General features: G+C 42.6%; 1 protein-coding gene across 1 annotated transcript; it reads left to right on the top strand.

The window, feature by feature from the left end:
* Positions 1–1731: 1731 nt before the first annotated feature.
* LOC122934561 (gastrula zinc finger protein XlCGF26.1-like) lies at positions 1732–16638 on the top strand. The gene is made up of 2 exons (XM_044290130.1): positions 1732–1789; positions 14342–16638. The coding sequence occupies exon 2, from the start codon at positions 14377–14379 to the stop codon at positions 15841–15843; it is 1467 nt and encodes a 488-aa protein (XP_044146065.1). The 5' UTR covers positions 1732–1789; positions 14342–14376; the 3' UTR covers positions 15844–16638.
* Positions 16639–17025: the final 387 nt, after the last annotated feature.

Genomic DNA, 17025 nt, shown 5'->3' with positions numbered 1-17025 from the left:
TCCCTCCTCTCTGGAATTTGGGAGAGACTTCAAAGGTCTCCAAGTCTGTCACTGAGAGAAAGAAAGACACAGATACAATGTCTCCAGGTGTGTGTTATATGTCCATACGGAGGGTTCTCCTGCCCAGTACTATGCCTGTATGAACTGGTCTTCTCCAGTATGAACCATCCTATGGACACAGATGCAATGTCTCCAGGTGTCTTTCTTTGGAGAGTAAGTCAGCAGACATAATCGGGCCGATTACATTCATCTCATCAGTGTAAAGCAGAACGGCACATTTACCTATTACTGTGAGGACCGGACATGACGGAGTTTACATAGGGGACATATATGTCCATACGGAGGGTCTCCTGCCCCAGTACTACACCAGTATGAACTGGCCTTCCCCAGTATGAACTATCCTATGGACACAGCTTATGAACTCTAAATGACCCTACAATAAGAGAGATGAAAGAGGGATGTGCGAGATGTATGGGAATTGCAGAAGTCATCTTTATCAAGAACTTCAGCCCGGATATTGGGGTGCGCTCTCGTCCCTCTATGGGAGTTCAGTCCTGATAATCGGGGGGGCTCTCTTCCCTCTATGGGGGTTCAGCCCTGATGTCAGGGGGTGGGCGCACTTGTTCCACTGTGGGGGATTCTGCCCTGATATCGGGGGGCGCTCTTGATCCTCTACAGGGGTTCAGTCCTAATATCGGGAGACGCTCTCATCCCTCTATGGGGGTTCTGCTCTGATATTGGGGCGCTCTCGTCCCTCTATGGGGGGTTCAGCCCTGATTATCAGGTTGTGCTCTGGTCTCTCTATGGGGATCACACTTTCCGAGTATTTTTCTTTTCCATTAGAAGCAGAAAACTGAAGGGTCAGAAATTCTCCTGGAAACCATAAATATGTGGGTGAATCTGTGGCTCACAAACTGCTGCCGGCTGCCCATAGACTTTCAGGCTGCTGACTGCCACACCCCAATCATCCAGACACTCAGAGGGCAGCGGAGTGAACTCCACCCTAATCCACCCGCAGGTTCCTGCTCTTCTCTGCCGCATTTCAGAAATGAGTATTGTATTCAGTCTGTGTGTTATCTCCTATAGGTTCTGACTCCAGGAGGAGAAGTCCCCCCAAGAGGTGTCCCCGTCCTCTGTATTCCCAGGACTGTCCAGAGGAGAAGCTCCCAGAGAACCATCAGGTAGATGGAGCTAAAGTCTCCCCAGAATCTGACCAGAAAGGGACTGAACCAAAGACCATTTTACATTTCTCTTCTTCAGGATGAAAATCTGATGGATATTAAGGTTGAGGTTAAAGATGAAGAAGAAGAGGAGACGGATTTATGGGGCAATCAGCAGGGTAAGGAGGGGGCTGTCATGGGTCACCTGGATACTACTCCCATCATCTCATCATCACATGTAATAATCTCTCCTGTCCCTGTGTGTTTCCTACAGATGGACTCATACTCATAGAAGGAAATCCCCCCGAGAGATGTCCCCGTCCTCTGTATTCCCAGGACTGTCCGGAGGAGAAGCTCCCAGAGAACCATCAGGTAGATGGAGCTGAGCCCTATACACATCTATATAGGGGGGTCCTGCAGTCATAGAGGGGTCATAGATGGTGGGGGTCTCCTCTGTGGATCTGTTAGATTTCCCACCTGTCTGCTGTATTGTCCTGAATTGTTACAGATGACAAATCAGGGGGAAGATCTGACTGATATTAAAGTGGAGGATGAAGAAGAGTGGATGATGGGTGATCCCCCGTGTAAGAGTGAGGTGGAGGAGGACATTCCAGGAGATGTGACCACAGGTATGGAATAATAAATGTAGGAAGTGGATTAGGAGGTTTCTTATAGTGGAGCTCCACCTTAGAGCTGCAGTGAAGGAGCACTCCGGGCAGTGACCCAGCTTTGAGTCTTTAAATAGCAGTCTAATGGTTTTATACTAGTAAAGTCACCGGAGACATGTAATAATGGCTGTTATACCTCAGGTAGGTGTCATCAGATGCCGGGTGTTATAGATGACATTACTTCTATATTAGCGTATTGTACTTATTTTGAGCTAAAAATCTTTTTTTCATTTGGTCTTTTAAAAATATGGAGTCTTTTTCTCTGTACAGGATATGAATGTTCTCTCTGCTCCGTCAGGCAGGGAGGTGACGGGCTCCTTATCTGTGACATTATAGACACTCATTATAGATCAGTTCTTATCTTACTGATAAGAATTTGGCTTAAATAAGTCTTTATGGCCTCTAAGGCCTGTATTATACGGAAAAGATTATCTGACAGATTTTCTGACCATTCATTGGTCAGATGGCCTATTACACACACAGATCTTTTGTTATGCACACTGTAAGGGATTGCTCTCTCAAGCAGGGCGGCATTGACAGGTTCCTTTGCAGACAACAGGATTAAAGTCCAAATTGATACTTTATTTTATGACATTCCGACAATTTACATGCAAACCCAGTTATAATTCAGTAGGTACGGTGAGGTTCCAGCACCACAAAAACATAAAACAAACAAAATAAACTCCTGCCTGTCTGGGCTCTAACTATTACAAATTAGTTTCTACCTCATTATTGAGCGCAGGTCACACACAGGGAATCAGCCGTCTCTAGCCAGCAAGGCAGCCAGCTTCCTAGACTTTGTTTCCAGGCATAACTCTCCCAGACTAACCAGCTTGGGATGTGCTTTTATTTCCCCCTAACGATCCCAGCTGGCTACACCTGGGGATCCCTCAATGTGTAAGACAAAAAAGAGAGACAGGAGGCAGTGCCCCATGTGCGCTGTCGTCTAAATGTATGAATAAATTACTGTAATGGTTGAGCCTACCAGATACGGTTGTGAGTAGTCACAACAGCTGTAGAACGCCTTGCTGGTTTTTGTCTGACCAGCAATCAGAGGTCCTGGACCGCTGCCCCGGTTCGCAGTCCCACACCGCAGGCGCGATGTACAAGAGAGGTAAGTAAATAAGCGTGGAAAACAGAAGTAGAACCGCTGGATCGGCGCTGTCAGCAGGAGTCAAGGAAGCATAATGGGTGATGAAGAACGTTACTTTTCTTTGTCTACGCATTTCAAAGGCTCAGCACCCTCTTCTTCAGGAACAGAAGACATTTTAAAACTTTGTTCCTATTGAATATGTAGCTGTCCTGAGGAAGAGGGTGCTGAGCCCTTGAAACGCGTAGACAAAGGTCCCACTACCAAATCTACCTTCCCAGTCCAAATAAAATCCAGCCCTTGAACTTTTAACAAAACTGTCTCAGCAACCTACACTTTGCTGAAACCACTTTAGCTTTTCTGGATTTTACTTACCTCACCCAGTTGAGGAACCTGGGTGAGATATACACCCCTTCCAGGACTTTCTTTTCCGTACACTTTACCACAATACCAACTATTGGTCTCATTGGACAGATATTGGTCAGATAAACTGTTGGTGTAATACAGGCCTTAGTAATTTAGAGATCAGGATTATTAGATGACCAGCACAAGTACCAGTCACACAGCTAGAAAAACTGTTAACCCTTTGTGACAGAACGGCTCAATATTTTTACTTAAGACCTATTAAAAAAAAATTATTTTTAGCCCCAGATCAGTAAAATGCAATCCTAAAAAAAATTGTCCCCATACATAGTCTTTAAATGTATTTTTATTGGGGTTTTATGTGATCTTCCAACACAAAGTACAAGTCTGTGTGAGGTTTCTCTGCAGAAGCGTCTGTGAACAGCAATTTTCAAGTCTTGTCACAGATTTTCAATGGGATTTAGGTCTGGACTGTGATTGGGCCATTCTAAACCCTTCCATTGTAGCTCTGGCTGGATGTTTAGGGTTGTTGTCCTGCTGGAATGTGAACCTCTGCACCAGTCTCAAGTCTTCTGCAGCCTCTACCAGGTTTTTCTCCAGGATTGCCCTGTATTCAGCTCCTTCCATCTTCTTGTCAACTCTGACCAGCTTTCCTGTCCCTGCTGAAAAGAAGCCCCCCACAGCATGATGCTGCCACCACCATGTTTCACAGTGGGTATGGAGAGTTCAGGGTGATGTGCAGTGGTAGTTTTCTGTCACACATAGCATTTTGCATTTATGTCAAAAAGTTCCACTTTGGTCTCTGACCAGAGCACCTTCTTCCACGTGTTTGCTGTGTCCCCTACATGGATTATGGCAAACTGCAAACAAGATTTCTTATGGCTTTCTTCTTGCCACTCTTCCATAAAGGGCAGATTGGTGGAGTACACAACTAATAGCTGTGCTGTAGACAGATTCTCCCACCTGAGCTGTGGATTTCTGCAGTGTGACCATGGTCCTCATGGTTGCTTCTCTAATTAGTGCTCTCCTTGCCTCGGCTGTCAGTTAAGGTGGACGGTCATGTAGTGCTAGATTCGCAGTTGTGCCATACTCCTTCCATTTTTGGATAATGGATTGACCAGTGCTCCGTGAGATGTTCAGAGCTTTGGATATTTTTCATAACCTAACCCTGCTTTACACTTCTTCACAACTTTATTCCTGACCTGTCTGGCGTGTTCCTGGGTTTTCATGATGCTGTTTGATTCCTGATGTTCTTTAACAAAGCTCTGAGGCCTTCACAGAAGAGCTGGAGTTATACTGAGAATACATTACACACAGGTGGACTCTATTACTAATTAGGTGACTTCTAAAGGCAATTGGTCACACTGGATTTTATTTAGGGGGATCAGAGTACAGGGGGCTGAATACAAATGCACACCACACTTTTCAGATTTTTATTTATTAAACATTTTGAAAACCATGTCTCATCTTGACTTGCTTCACACAGACTTGTGCTTTGTTGGTCGATCACCTAAAACCCCAATAAAATACATCTAAGTTTGTGAGTGTAACGGGAAAAAATGGGTATGAATACTTTTTATGGCACTGTATAAGACCTACATTCCGAATACTGCAACACCTTTATGAAAGACCCCAGCCAGCCTACATCGCTTCATGGAATGTTCACTACGCCTTGCCTCCAGTATGTATGAGGAGAGGGCTGAGCAAGCTGAAGTTTAAAGGGGAGTTATACCCTGTGGTTTATATACTTCATGGGTTACCTGAAATGCTTTTATTTTGTTGTAGAGCTAAGACCAAGGGGAGAGAGTGTTCCTCAAGAAACCTGCCCCCGCATGGCTTACACCATTGTATAAGCAGTGAGTGGATAAGCTTATGGAGGAAGATTCTTCATCTCTCAGTGAGAACATTAGACGTGATTAGGATGGAAGTATCTACTTCTTTTAAAGCTTTTGAGAATCTTCCACATTATCTGGGAAGTTAGCATCTTCTATTACTGTATCCGACTCTGCCTCCTCTGATGGGGAACTCCACTTCCTCTTCTGACTATGAACTATTCTTCAGAAGACAAGGGCGGACTGGGAACTTAAAGTGGCCCTAGAAAAAAAATAAAAATGGCCCCATGTTGTTGGCAGGTCCGAATTAACAGAAGACGGGGCAACAGAAGTAGACGGGATAAACAATACCATAGTGGAAAATATCATCCCAGCAGAACCAATTAACACAATGTAGCACAATATACTGCCCCAAAAGCTGTCCCTCTGTGGTGGCCATCAATAGCTATCTGTCCTCCTCCAGTCATCTATGGAGTAGGGGGCTTAGGAGGGGAGGTGCGGGCCATAGCAGATGAATTCAGGAGGCCATGTTCGGTCGCTGGCTGGGTACCTGAGTATCTGATTCTCACAGCATTAATTACTGTTGAGACCTCATTATGTACCCGGTCAGCAGCAGATAAAAAGCATAGTAAAGAAGGAAATTCAGAAAGAACTTCTACAGTAAACAAGGAGGTCTTTTCTCTATCGGAAAGTTTTGAAAACTTATGGTTCCTTTTATATGATTATAAACCTCAGGGAGATGAATCCATACCTGGCGTGTAAGGAAATTCAGGACGGAGTCCATCCAATCCACAATCAAGTATCGTTTCATGGACTGTGTGATGGGCACAATAGTTATAAAAGATGCTTAGTATCACGTGCCGATTCTTCATTTTCAATATTGTGCCCTACCATTCGGAGTCTGCCAAGCCCCCAGAGTGCTCGTGGGGAAACCCGTGTATTCCTTTGACTAGACCACCATAAAAAGCGGTCAATGGGTTAAAGAGGTTTTCAGGTTTAATGTTTCCTCAGCTCCAGATAAATAGCATGGGATGCATTTAAGGCTTTTGTTCGGGGGGTTTGATTAAAGGGGTTCTCCAGGCTTTTACTATCAAAATCACATCGGGGGGGGTCCGACACCCAGGACCCTCGCCGATCAGCTGTATGAAGGGAAGGTGCGTGCACTGAGCACATGCCGTCTCCCTTCCTGGTCACCGCTGCTGCTGTCTATGGCAAAGCTCTCCTGTGAGCGGCGTCACATCTTCTGTACGTTATTTCACACCATCAACACTGATCCATCTTCAATATCTTTTCTTACGCGTTTCGATCATAACGTCTTAGTCACAGCCGGGGTTACACTAATAAATGCCATCTTTACATACTGTCCAGTCTGAGACTCCCAGCATGCACCTCTCACTATGGGGGGAGCGCCGGCCCCTGTGGTTACCAAACCTTAGTGAAAACAGATGGAATTGGAAACCTGAGCATGGTGGGAGAGTCACTCCTGAAGTGTTAGTAGGTGAGCGATGGTGGGATGTTATGTCCGTCAGTACGCCTCTTCTTTTTCTGCCCCTCCCCCCTTATCATTTAAACTTACTTTTTTTTAATTCCCATACATCTAAAACCATCTGTATTGTTCTTGTGATGTATGAAATGTTTGGAGGCCGAGGAAGGGTTAACTGCACTTTTGCTAGTGACAAATGCTTCCGCGTCCTGTCTTTTAAAGGGCAGGTTGTGCAGCCACGTACTGGACACTGCAAAAAGTTATTACACTAGGTATGTAGGGGAGCAGTGGATGTAGGACTAAAATTCTCTGTGGTACAGAGAAGAAGGAGAAAGAAAGGGAAAGAAAAGCGGAAAAAGAGACCAAAGTATGGCCCCAAAACAAAATAGGCGGTCAACAGATTTGTCATCATCTAAATCCGGACAGAGACCAGTAGAGTCTGCAAAAATTGAGCATGTTTTAAAATCACCAAACATAAACACTAGAGCCGAACAAAAATACGATAAAGAACATCTCTGTATCCAGACCCAAAGAGATAATAGATGAATATCTTCGGAGTGGAGAGGGGGAGAGGGTGGATGAATTGAACGCTCCATTGGGGGAGCCCTTCCCACTTGGAGGAGATTTTATCAACGGTCAAAAACAACGGAAAAGTGATACAGAATGTCGCACTACAATTGGGGACAGTCCAGACAGACGAGGCCATAATAAAAGATGATCTAACGAAGATATGAGATAGTCATTGATATAGAAAGACCGTGAGCTCCTTAGAACATGAAGTAAAAGTATTAAAACCTGAAGTTGTTACTTTGAAAACGGACTATAATAATCTGAAAAAAAAGTCGTGGACCTGGAAGATAGGTCGAGAAGATCTAACGTGAGAATTCTCGGGCTCCCTGAGGGTGTAGAGGATAAAAATCCTGCTGGAATGGTACAATCCTTAATCCTTGAGAACTTTTGGGAAGGAACATTTCTCGCCTTTGTTTCTAGTTGAGAGGGCCCATCGGATCCCCGGTGGCAAATTGATCCCTGGAAGGCAGCCAAGGGTATTACTGGTAAAGATGCTTGCTTCCAAGGACAGAGATACGATCTTAAAGCGAGCACAGGAGTGTCCTCCTATCCTATACAATGGCAGCAAACTTTCATTCTTCCCGGACTTCTCGAAAGAGTTCCAAGACAAGAGGAGTACTTTTTTTGCTGTAAATAAAACGACTTCAGGGCAAGGACATCAAATACTCCTTCTTGTATCCAGCTAAACTGCGGATAATATTTAATGGAGCAGTTAATTTTTTTTGATACCCCAGCCCTGGCCACGGATTGGCTAAACCGGAATAACATTTAAATTTTGGTACACTCTTTTTTTGGTCCGTCTTGCGAAGGAGTGGAGGGGGGAGGGATGGTCTTAGTAAAGAGGTCTGCTCCGTTTAGTAGCGGATCATGGGTTTTTGGGGGGTTGAATGGGGATCTGTGGGTCAGATACGATGCATCTCATAGGATGGTTGAGCGAGAGGGATGGGGTCTATAGGGGATTGTTTTTGATTAGCGGATTATATGTATGTTACAATTGTAACTTGGAATGTAAGAGGACTTGGGGACAAGTTAAAAAGACAGGCTGTGTTTGATTTAGTCCAGAGACACCTACCTGCGGTTGTTTGTTAATTAGAAACTCATTTTACGGATGAGGCCGCAATGCGAATTACTAGGGGATGGGTCTCACAGGCATTTCACTCCACTTTCACCAGTCACTCTAGGAGTGACGGTGTTTATACATAAAAGGATTGATTTTGTCTGTAAGGCATCCTCTATTGATACACATGGGAGATTTGTTTTTCTGCATGGGAAACTTTTTGGTAGATTATGTACTTTAGCTTTTATTTATATTCCTTCTCCATTCTCTCTTGATGTACGCATTTGTTTACTAATGTTTATGGAGAAGTGGCCTGATTGTCTTACCCTAGTAAATGGGGATTTCAGTTGTGTCCTCAATCCCAAGACCAACCACATCATTATGGATGGAAACATTTATACTTACGTTTCTAACCAGGGTTCTCCATTGGCTCATTTCTGTAAAGAGTCAGGCCTTGTAGATGTCTGGGGTGTCTTGGGACAGGGAAGAAGAGCTTATTCCTGTGTGACTAGATCTGGAAACTGTATGTCCAGGATCGATCTTGCGCATGAGATATGAGGCCAGGTCGCTTTAAGATCATGTCCTGGTATCTCTGGAACTTACTTTGTTTGTTGACCGGGAAGGGGTAGTACCTCGTTTTAGATTAAATCCTCACTGGTTGTCCGTAATAGACAATCGCCACTGGATAAAATAGGAGATGGCATTTTACTGGAAGGCTAACTATAAATCAGCTAAAATCCAATTCATATGGGACGCGTTTAAGGCTATGGTAAGGGTGCTATTTGTTAGCAGTATTTCTGATTTAAGAAAGGGGTATGGGAAGAAGGAGAGAGCTTTAAAAGCAATGGCTTTATATGGTGTGGATCAGTTCTCCAGGTAAAAACTGAACAAAAATATGAGAGAGTTGCAAAAAGCAAGTCAGGAATACTCTGATTTTCTTCTGTACAAGGCTCAGCAAAGGCTCTTCTTTAGGGGAAGAAAACATTCTTGTGAATCAGTGCGTCCAGGAAAACACCTGGCCAAGGTGATATCCAATCAAGATCCCCCCCCAAAAAAAAGAAATGGTCAGTATCCGATTAATCGAGGGCACAATTACTGTAAATCAGGAAAAATTAAAAGGAGCTTTAAAAAAAAAAATTCTCAGAATTATATAAAACTAGCAATAATATTACGGATGAAAGGATGGAGGCCTATCTGAACTCCATCAAGTTACCGGTTCTTACTGAAGTCCAGAGGAGCTCCCTTGATGCAGAATTTTCTTTACAGGAGTTGAAAGCCGCATTAAAGGCCTGTTCTGGAAATTCTTCCCCCGACTCCCCCGTATGAGTTCTATCGTAAATATGGACGTTATATTCCCATATTTACTGACGGTAACTGTTAAGTCCCTGGAGGAGGGTATTCTACCTGAGTCAATCAGTGAGCCGGTAATTGTATTAATTTAAAAAAAGGGAAAGGACCCTCTAGATATTTAGTCATACAGACCAATATCGCTTCTGAATACCGATGTCAAGCTCCTGGCATAGATGTTGGCTATCAGGCTCTCCAGAGTGAGTACCTCAATTATACATCCTGACCAGAAAGGGTTCATTCCCAATAAAGGTATTCATCACAATCTTCGTCTCTTTGCGAATATACAGTCCACCGGGGGGGGGGGGGGGTTAGGGTTAGGGTTAGGGTTAGGGGGGGGGGGGGGGGGATTCCCGCTCCATCTTGTCCTTGGATGCCTCCAAGGCGTTCGACAGGGTGGAGTGGAAATTTCTTTGGAAGGTGTTAGGATAGGATTTAGACCTAGATTTATTAATATGGTTAAGCTTTTGTATAAGTCCCCCTACTGCGAGACTGAATCTTAACGGTATTTTGTCTCCTATTTTTCTGCTGCCCATAGGTACCCGCCAGGGTCTTCCCCTGTCACCACTACTGTTTGATATTTATATTGAGCCCCTAGCACTCAGTGTTAGGCAAGACACAATTATTGAGGGTTTTGGAGTATCGGGACCAGAGGATAGGATTTCCTTATATGCGGATGAGATATATTATTTTACATAAACCAAACCAATATTACTCTCCCGAGAGTTATTTATTTAGTTAACTCTTTTGGGGAAGTCTCTGGTCTAGATATTAATTGGTCAAAAACTACACTTATGTTATTGGATAACTTTGAGTATTAGAGTGATGGCTCACTTACAGTCTTAAAGGTAGTCGAGACAGTGGAATATCTTGGTATGATGATATCGCCTAGGATAGAGGATGATATTCAGCTAAATTTGATACCACTGATAAGTAAATTGAGATTGAAAATCACTATATGGCTGCGACTACCCTTAACTAGAGCTGATAGAGTATCATTAATTAAGATGGTGATTTTGCCCCAACTTCTCTATATCCTCTGGAATTCCCAGTGTGGTTGAGGATAAGTTCTTTAAACTTCTTGATTGGTTATGAATGACCTACTTTGGGGAAGAAAGCGAGTGAGGCTAAAATTGGAGCATTTTTATAAGCCCTTGGAACAGGGAGGATTGAATCTTCCCTATTGCAAGGGTTACTTTATAGCTGGCCAGCTATTGTTATATTGTCATTGGGAGAAAAGTGCTCTGTGTAAGACCTTGGTTAATCGATCTCCCTTTGTTAATATATTGACATTATTGGAATCGGGGTAAATTATTAAATAATTCACTTTTTTTTAAGGTTGTTTCACCAGGTCAGAGGGCTTGTGAAAACGACTGTCCGATGGCTATCTCACAGGGATAGGGACACATATTCACTCATCTAAAATTAGTTTCGCACAACTTTAGTCATGTAATGATCCAATTAAATATTATACACAGAGTCTATATCATGCCGAATTAGCTTAATAAATGTGGACTACGAGAATCTTCGAATTGCCCTCGGGGTGGGTCACACGGGGCAGACTTTCTCCATCTCTTTTGGTTGTGTCCAGATTTTAAATTATACAGGGATTCAATCTGTAATTTTATTACTCAAAAACTAAAGATAGTAATCCCGCTGATACCCGAGTGTTGGATAGTGAATGATCTTTCTAATCTGTCATAAGTACTGAAAGATCCTTTTGGCTAAAATGATGACGGTCAGAGATATGGGGAGAATGGAAGTGGTAGGCTCCTTTCTTTGATCCGTCCCTTTTCCCCCTCGCTCTACATTTATTTATTTTTATTTTAACTTTATTACCTGATAAAGAGGATGAGACGCATCGCAGGATTGGGAGGTTAGGGTTTGGGTGATTGGGGTGGATACGGGGAGAAAAGTATTATTTATGTTTTTGATTTAATTATGTAATTGTTCTACTTAAAAAAAATAATAACAACAAATTCTCTGTGGTGCAAGATGTAAAAAGATGGGACACTTCCAAAAACCTGCAAGCTTTGCAGATATTGTGTCCACACTTATGGGAACCATTCACACTAAGCCAAGTAGCTGCAAACAAACTGGGTGACCCGGAGCTGATAAAGCGTCTCATATCTAATGCTTTACATCTACAATTACTGCACATTTTCATTCTTTTTTTAATCAGTTTTTTGGATGTAAATATTTACAGTGGTCTTGTCTGAGGTGAAGTCCGTCCGTCCACGTAGCGTAAACCCGTCTCGTGTCATCCAATACACCGTAAAAAAGCCGCCCCTATGGGTGAACTTTATAGGGCAAAGAGAAACTGCTCCACTGAAGGTGGGACTACATGTACCAGACTAACTGAGCGAGGCTATCCCGGGTGGACTGTCCATCGGGCAGCGCAGAATTAACATGATCAGCGGTGATGGTAAATCCAAAGCACAGAGCGAGACGCAGTCAAATACCGTGAACAATTCCAGGAAATACAGAGGATATTTGATCATTTCTCCCCATTCTGAGACAAGGCCACGTGCCGGATAAAACTGCCGCAGAAGGAGCGCAGATTGTGCCTAAGAAGCCCCAACATTGGGACCGCAAAAATCTGCGGATACTTGGCTTAGTGTGAATGGTTCTCATAAGTGCCGACACAATATCTACAAAACTTGCCGGTGTTTGGAAGTGGTGCATCTTTTTTAGGGCTCATGCACACGAACATGCCATGTTTTACTGTCTGCAAATTGCGGATCCTCAAAGTACAGATGCCGCCCATGTGCCATCTGCAATTTACGGAACAGACGGCCTATTATTATCCTCAAAAAGGACAAGAATAGGACATGATCTATAATTTTTACGGGGCCACGGATTGGAGCAATGGATGCGGACAGCACACAGAGTGTGGCCTACTGTAGTGAATGGGTCCGCATCCAAGCATCACGTTCATGTGAATGCGCCCTAAGGCTACTTTCACATCTGCGTTTTTTCTGGATCCGGCAGGGTTCAGCAAAAGCACTTCCGGTAGGATAATACAACCGTCTGCATCCGTAATGAATGGATTTGGTTCTATTAAAATGACCAAGATGGATCTAGCGCCAAAAGTATTGTAAGTCAATGGGTGCCGGATCCGTTTTCTTTTGTGTCTGAGTAAACTGATCCGGCATGAAATACAATGTAAGTCAATAGTGCCGGATCCGTTTTCCCAGACACATTATCCCTTGACACTGCATGCAGCGTTTTGCTGTCCGGCATGGGAACGCAACCAAATGGAACGGAATGTAATCTGGTGACTCTGTTCAGTTTTGTCCCCATTGACAATGAAGGGACAGAACTGAAGTGTTTTGCTCTTTTATTGAGATCCTACGACATATCTCAATACCGGAAAGGAAAAATGCTGATGTGAAAGTAGCCTTAATCTTGCACCACAGAGGACACTACATTCCTAGTTCAATAACTAGCACTTAATGCAACGTCCAGTACGTGGGCTGCACAACCTGCCCTTTAAAGGGCTCATGCACACAAACATATTTTTGGTCCACATTTGATCAGCATTTTTTGTGGGTCGGATGTGGACCCATTCACTTCAGTGGGGCTGTAAAAGATTCGGACAGCACACCGTGTGTCCACATCCATATGTCCGTTTTGTGGCCCTGCAAAAAATAGAACAAGTCCTATTCTTCTCCGCATTACGCACAAGGATAGGACTATTCTATAGTCTGCGGAACGCATACGGCGGTATCCATGTTCTGCCAATTTTCTGACCGCAAAAATGCCAATGGTCGTGTGCATGAGCCCTAAAAGAGAGGATGCGGAAGCATTTGTCACCAGCAGATGCCTTCCTCGGCCTCCAAACATTTCATACAAAATCACAAGAACAACAAAAATGGTTTAGAGATATGGGAACTGAAAAAGTTAAACGATGGGGGGAGGGGGGGGGGGTACAGAAAAGAAGATGACTGAACGAGAGGCGTACTGAAAACTAGATATCCAGAAGGATGGAATGACGGATAACATCCCACTATTGCTAATAGTGATGAGCGAAGCGAACTGCGGATCCTAGAACTGAAGTCACTTCCCTCAAAACTTCTAATTAATGCTGTACGGAGATCTGTCTCCTTACAGCATTAAAATGTACGGTCTCCAATGAGGCGAAATCTCGCAAGAGTTCATGGAATAACTGCGGCATTTAAAGTGGAAAACGACTTTAAAACTTGGATCCGAACTCGGATTCAGATCCGAGGTACTCGTCGGAACCATAGGAAAACTGTGTCATTGTACTAGACTCCAATGCATACATGCCCCCCAAAAAAGTGACGTACTTACTCCTGTCAGTTTCCTTGCGCAAATTCACTCCATTAATTTAGGCTAAATCTGCAAGCAGATCCCCGGTATGCAAACTGCAGAAACTCAGGAGACATTCGAGAGTCAGCTTTAAATTTCTACAGCAGATACATAGCAAAGAAAGGGAAGGATGTATTCCTCACATTCCTGATAGATCCACTTCTGACTTTGGCACAAAAAAATTATTTTATATTGTATGTGTCTCTCCAGCCTAAGGCCAGATTCACATGAGCTTATTACGGACATATTATCCATCTGTATTGTGCACATGTGTCCCCACCACAGGTTCAGCTGACATCAACTCACAGCATCATAGAAACATGTGCACGTAACATAGATGGATATGTCTGTTACATGTGAATCCAGCCTCATTGGAATGTGATACATTTATCAAATTGTTGAAACAAAAAATCATAAAATCTATTCTTAATTCTAACAGAAAATCCCTGTGAGAAGCCTGAAGGAAACATCATCATGTTGTCTCTAGATTATAAAGAAGATGAAGATACCAGGCAGAGCTCTTCAGGAGAAAACTTCATTACTTGTACTGTACATCCAGGACTTCACAATGCAGAGCCATCAAATAATTCCCCCAAGAATGAGGAACTTTCTAATGACCAATCACAGATTATCAACCCAAGTCCAAATCTATCATATAATCATCCTAAACATGAGGAATCTTCTCCTGACCAATCACAGATTATTACTCCAAATATAGGGCAGAAACGGGGTAAAAGGTTTAATTGTGAGGAATGTGGAAAACATTTCAGATATAAGTCAGAGCTTTCTGTACACAGAAATAGTCACACAGGAGAGAAGCCGTATTCATGTTCAGAATGTGGGAAATGCTTTCCATATAAATCATATCTTTTAAGACACGAGAGAATTCACACAGGAGAGAAGCCGTATTCATGTTCAGAATGTGGGAAATGTTTTAACAAGAAGTCAAGTCTTGATCGACACAAAAGAATTCACACAGGAGAGAAGCCTTATTCATGTTCAGAATGTGGAAAATGTTTCATAGAAAAACTAAATCTTACTATACATCAACGAATTCATACAGGAGAAAAACCATTTTCATGTTCAGAATGTGGGAAATGCTTTAACATGAAATCAAACCTTGATCAACATAAGAGAATCCACACAGGAGAGAAGCCATATTCATGTTCAGAATGTGGGAAATATTTTAGAGATAAATCAGAGATTTTAAAACATGAGAGAATTCACACAGGAGTTAAGCCATATTCATGTTCAGAGTGTAGGAAATGTTTTACCAAGAAATCAAATCTTGATCGGCATAAAAGAATTCACACAGGAGAGAAGCCATATTCATGTTCAGAATGTGGGAAATGTGTTACCAAGAAATCAAGTCTTGAACAACATAAGAGAATTCACACAGGAGAGAAGCCATATTCATGTTCAGAATGTGGGAAATGCTTTGTCAGGAAATCAAATCTTGATCGGCATAAAAGAATTCACACAGGAGAGAAGCCATATTCATGTTCAGAATGTGGGAAATGTGTTACCAAGAAATCAAGTCTTGAACAACATAAGAGAATTCACACAGGAGAAACGCCATTTTCATGTTCAGAATGTGGGAAATATTTTAGAGATAAATCAGAGATTTTAAAACATGAGAGAATTCACACAAAAGTTAAGCCATATTCATGTTCAGAGTGTAGGAAATGTTTTACCAAGAAATCAAATCTTGATCGGCATAAAAGAATTCACACAGGAGAGAAGCCATATTCATGTTCAGAATGTGGGAAATGTGTTACCAAGAAATCAAGTCTTGAACAACATAAGAGAATTCACACAGGAGAGAAGCCATATTCATGTTCAGAATGTGGGAAATGCTTTGTCAGGAAATCAAATCTTAATCAACATAAGATCATTCACACAGGAGAGAAGCCATATTCATGTTCAGAGTGTGGTAAATGATTTACAGATAAATCATATCTGGTTGCACATCAGAGAATTCACACAGGAGAGAAGCCATATTCATGTTCAAATTGTGGGAAATGTTTCACAGAAAAAAAACGTCTTACTACACATCAGAGAAGTCACAAAGGAGAGAAACCATTTTCATGTTCAGAATGCGGGAAATGCTTTACCAAGAAATTAAGTCTTGAACAACATAAGAGAATTCACACAGGAGAGAAGACATGTTAATGTTTTGTGTAAGAATAATGTTTTACAAAGAAATTAACCACCTCCAGACTGATTGCACTTTCATGACAGCCTTTTTTTGTAAATCTGACTTGTCGCTTTATGTGATAACTTTGGAATTCTTTTACTTATCCAAACAATTCTGACACTTTTTTCGTGACACATTGTACTTCATCATAATGGTAAATTTGGCTTGATATATTTTGCCTTTATTTAAAAAAATAAAATGTATGACCACCAAATATAGAAAGGCACACCTGAAGATGCAGAGAAAGCGAGAAATATTCCAAGCTCCAGTATTGCAGGCAAACTAACCCCCCACCAAGCACAGAAATGTGCAGACAAACATCTGTGTTATCTATCGGGGTAGGGAAGTAGTTTTAAGAATGATTTGAAGACCTGCAAAAACATTAAGACCTCTGTAGACCACACCTGCCTAGACAGGGGTTTCTATGGACAGCAGTCTACATGATGCACATTTAAATAACACAATTCATTAATGCAAACGATAATTTAATTTTTAGTTTCAACAATTTAAAAGATAATAAATGAGCATTTTTGGTTCAATTGCTCAATTGTTACATACATGCACATGACACGACTGTCGTCCATCTTCCATCATAATGATTATCTACTCGTCTAAATGCACAATTAGTGTAGCGATCCCAAACCTAACACTTCCTGAGGGTTACAGGGGTCATCAGATTTGAAAACTGTGCATATTTAAAGGGGTTGTCCGGGTTCAGAGCTGAACCTGGACATCCCTCCATTTTCACCCTGGCAGCCCCCCTGACAGGAGCATCGGAGCAGTTCATGCTCCGATGCTCTCCTTTGCCCTGCGCTAAATTGCACAGGGCAAAGGCATTTTTAGGAGTTCCGGTGACGAACCGGGGCTCTCCATGGGGCTGACAGTAACCCCGGTGACGTCACCGGCACTGATGGGCGGGATTTAGC

This window comes from Bufo gargarizans, chromosome 4, assembly GCF_014858855.1.
Source record: "Bufo gargarizans isolate SCDJY-AF-19 chromosome 4, ASM1485885v1, whole genome shotgun sequence".
In the NCBI taxonomy this organism is placed as follows: domain Eukaryota; kingdom Metazoa; phylum Chordata; class Amphibia; order Anura; family Bufonidae; genus Bufo; species Bufo gargarizans.
The sequence above is the reverse complement of the archived record's forward strand: the minus strand, read 5'-3'. Positions and strand labels throughout refer to the sequence as shown.

Excerpts from the sequence above, each read along its gene's own strand:
- LOC122934561 (XM_044290130.1), top strand. The coding sequence starts at position 14,377 with ATGTTGTCTCTAGATTATAAAGAAGATGAAGATACCAGGCAGAGCTCT.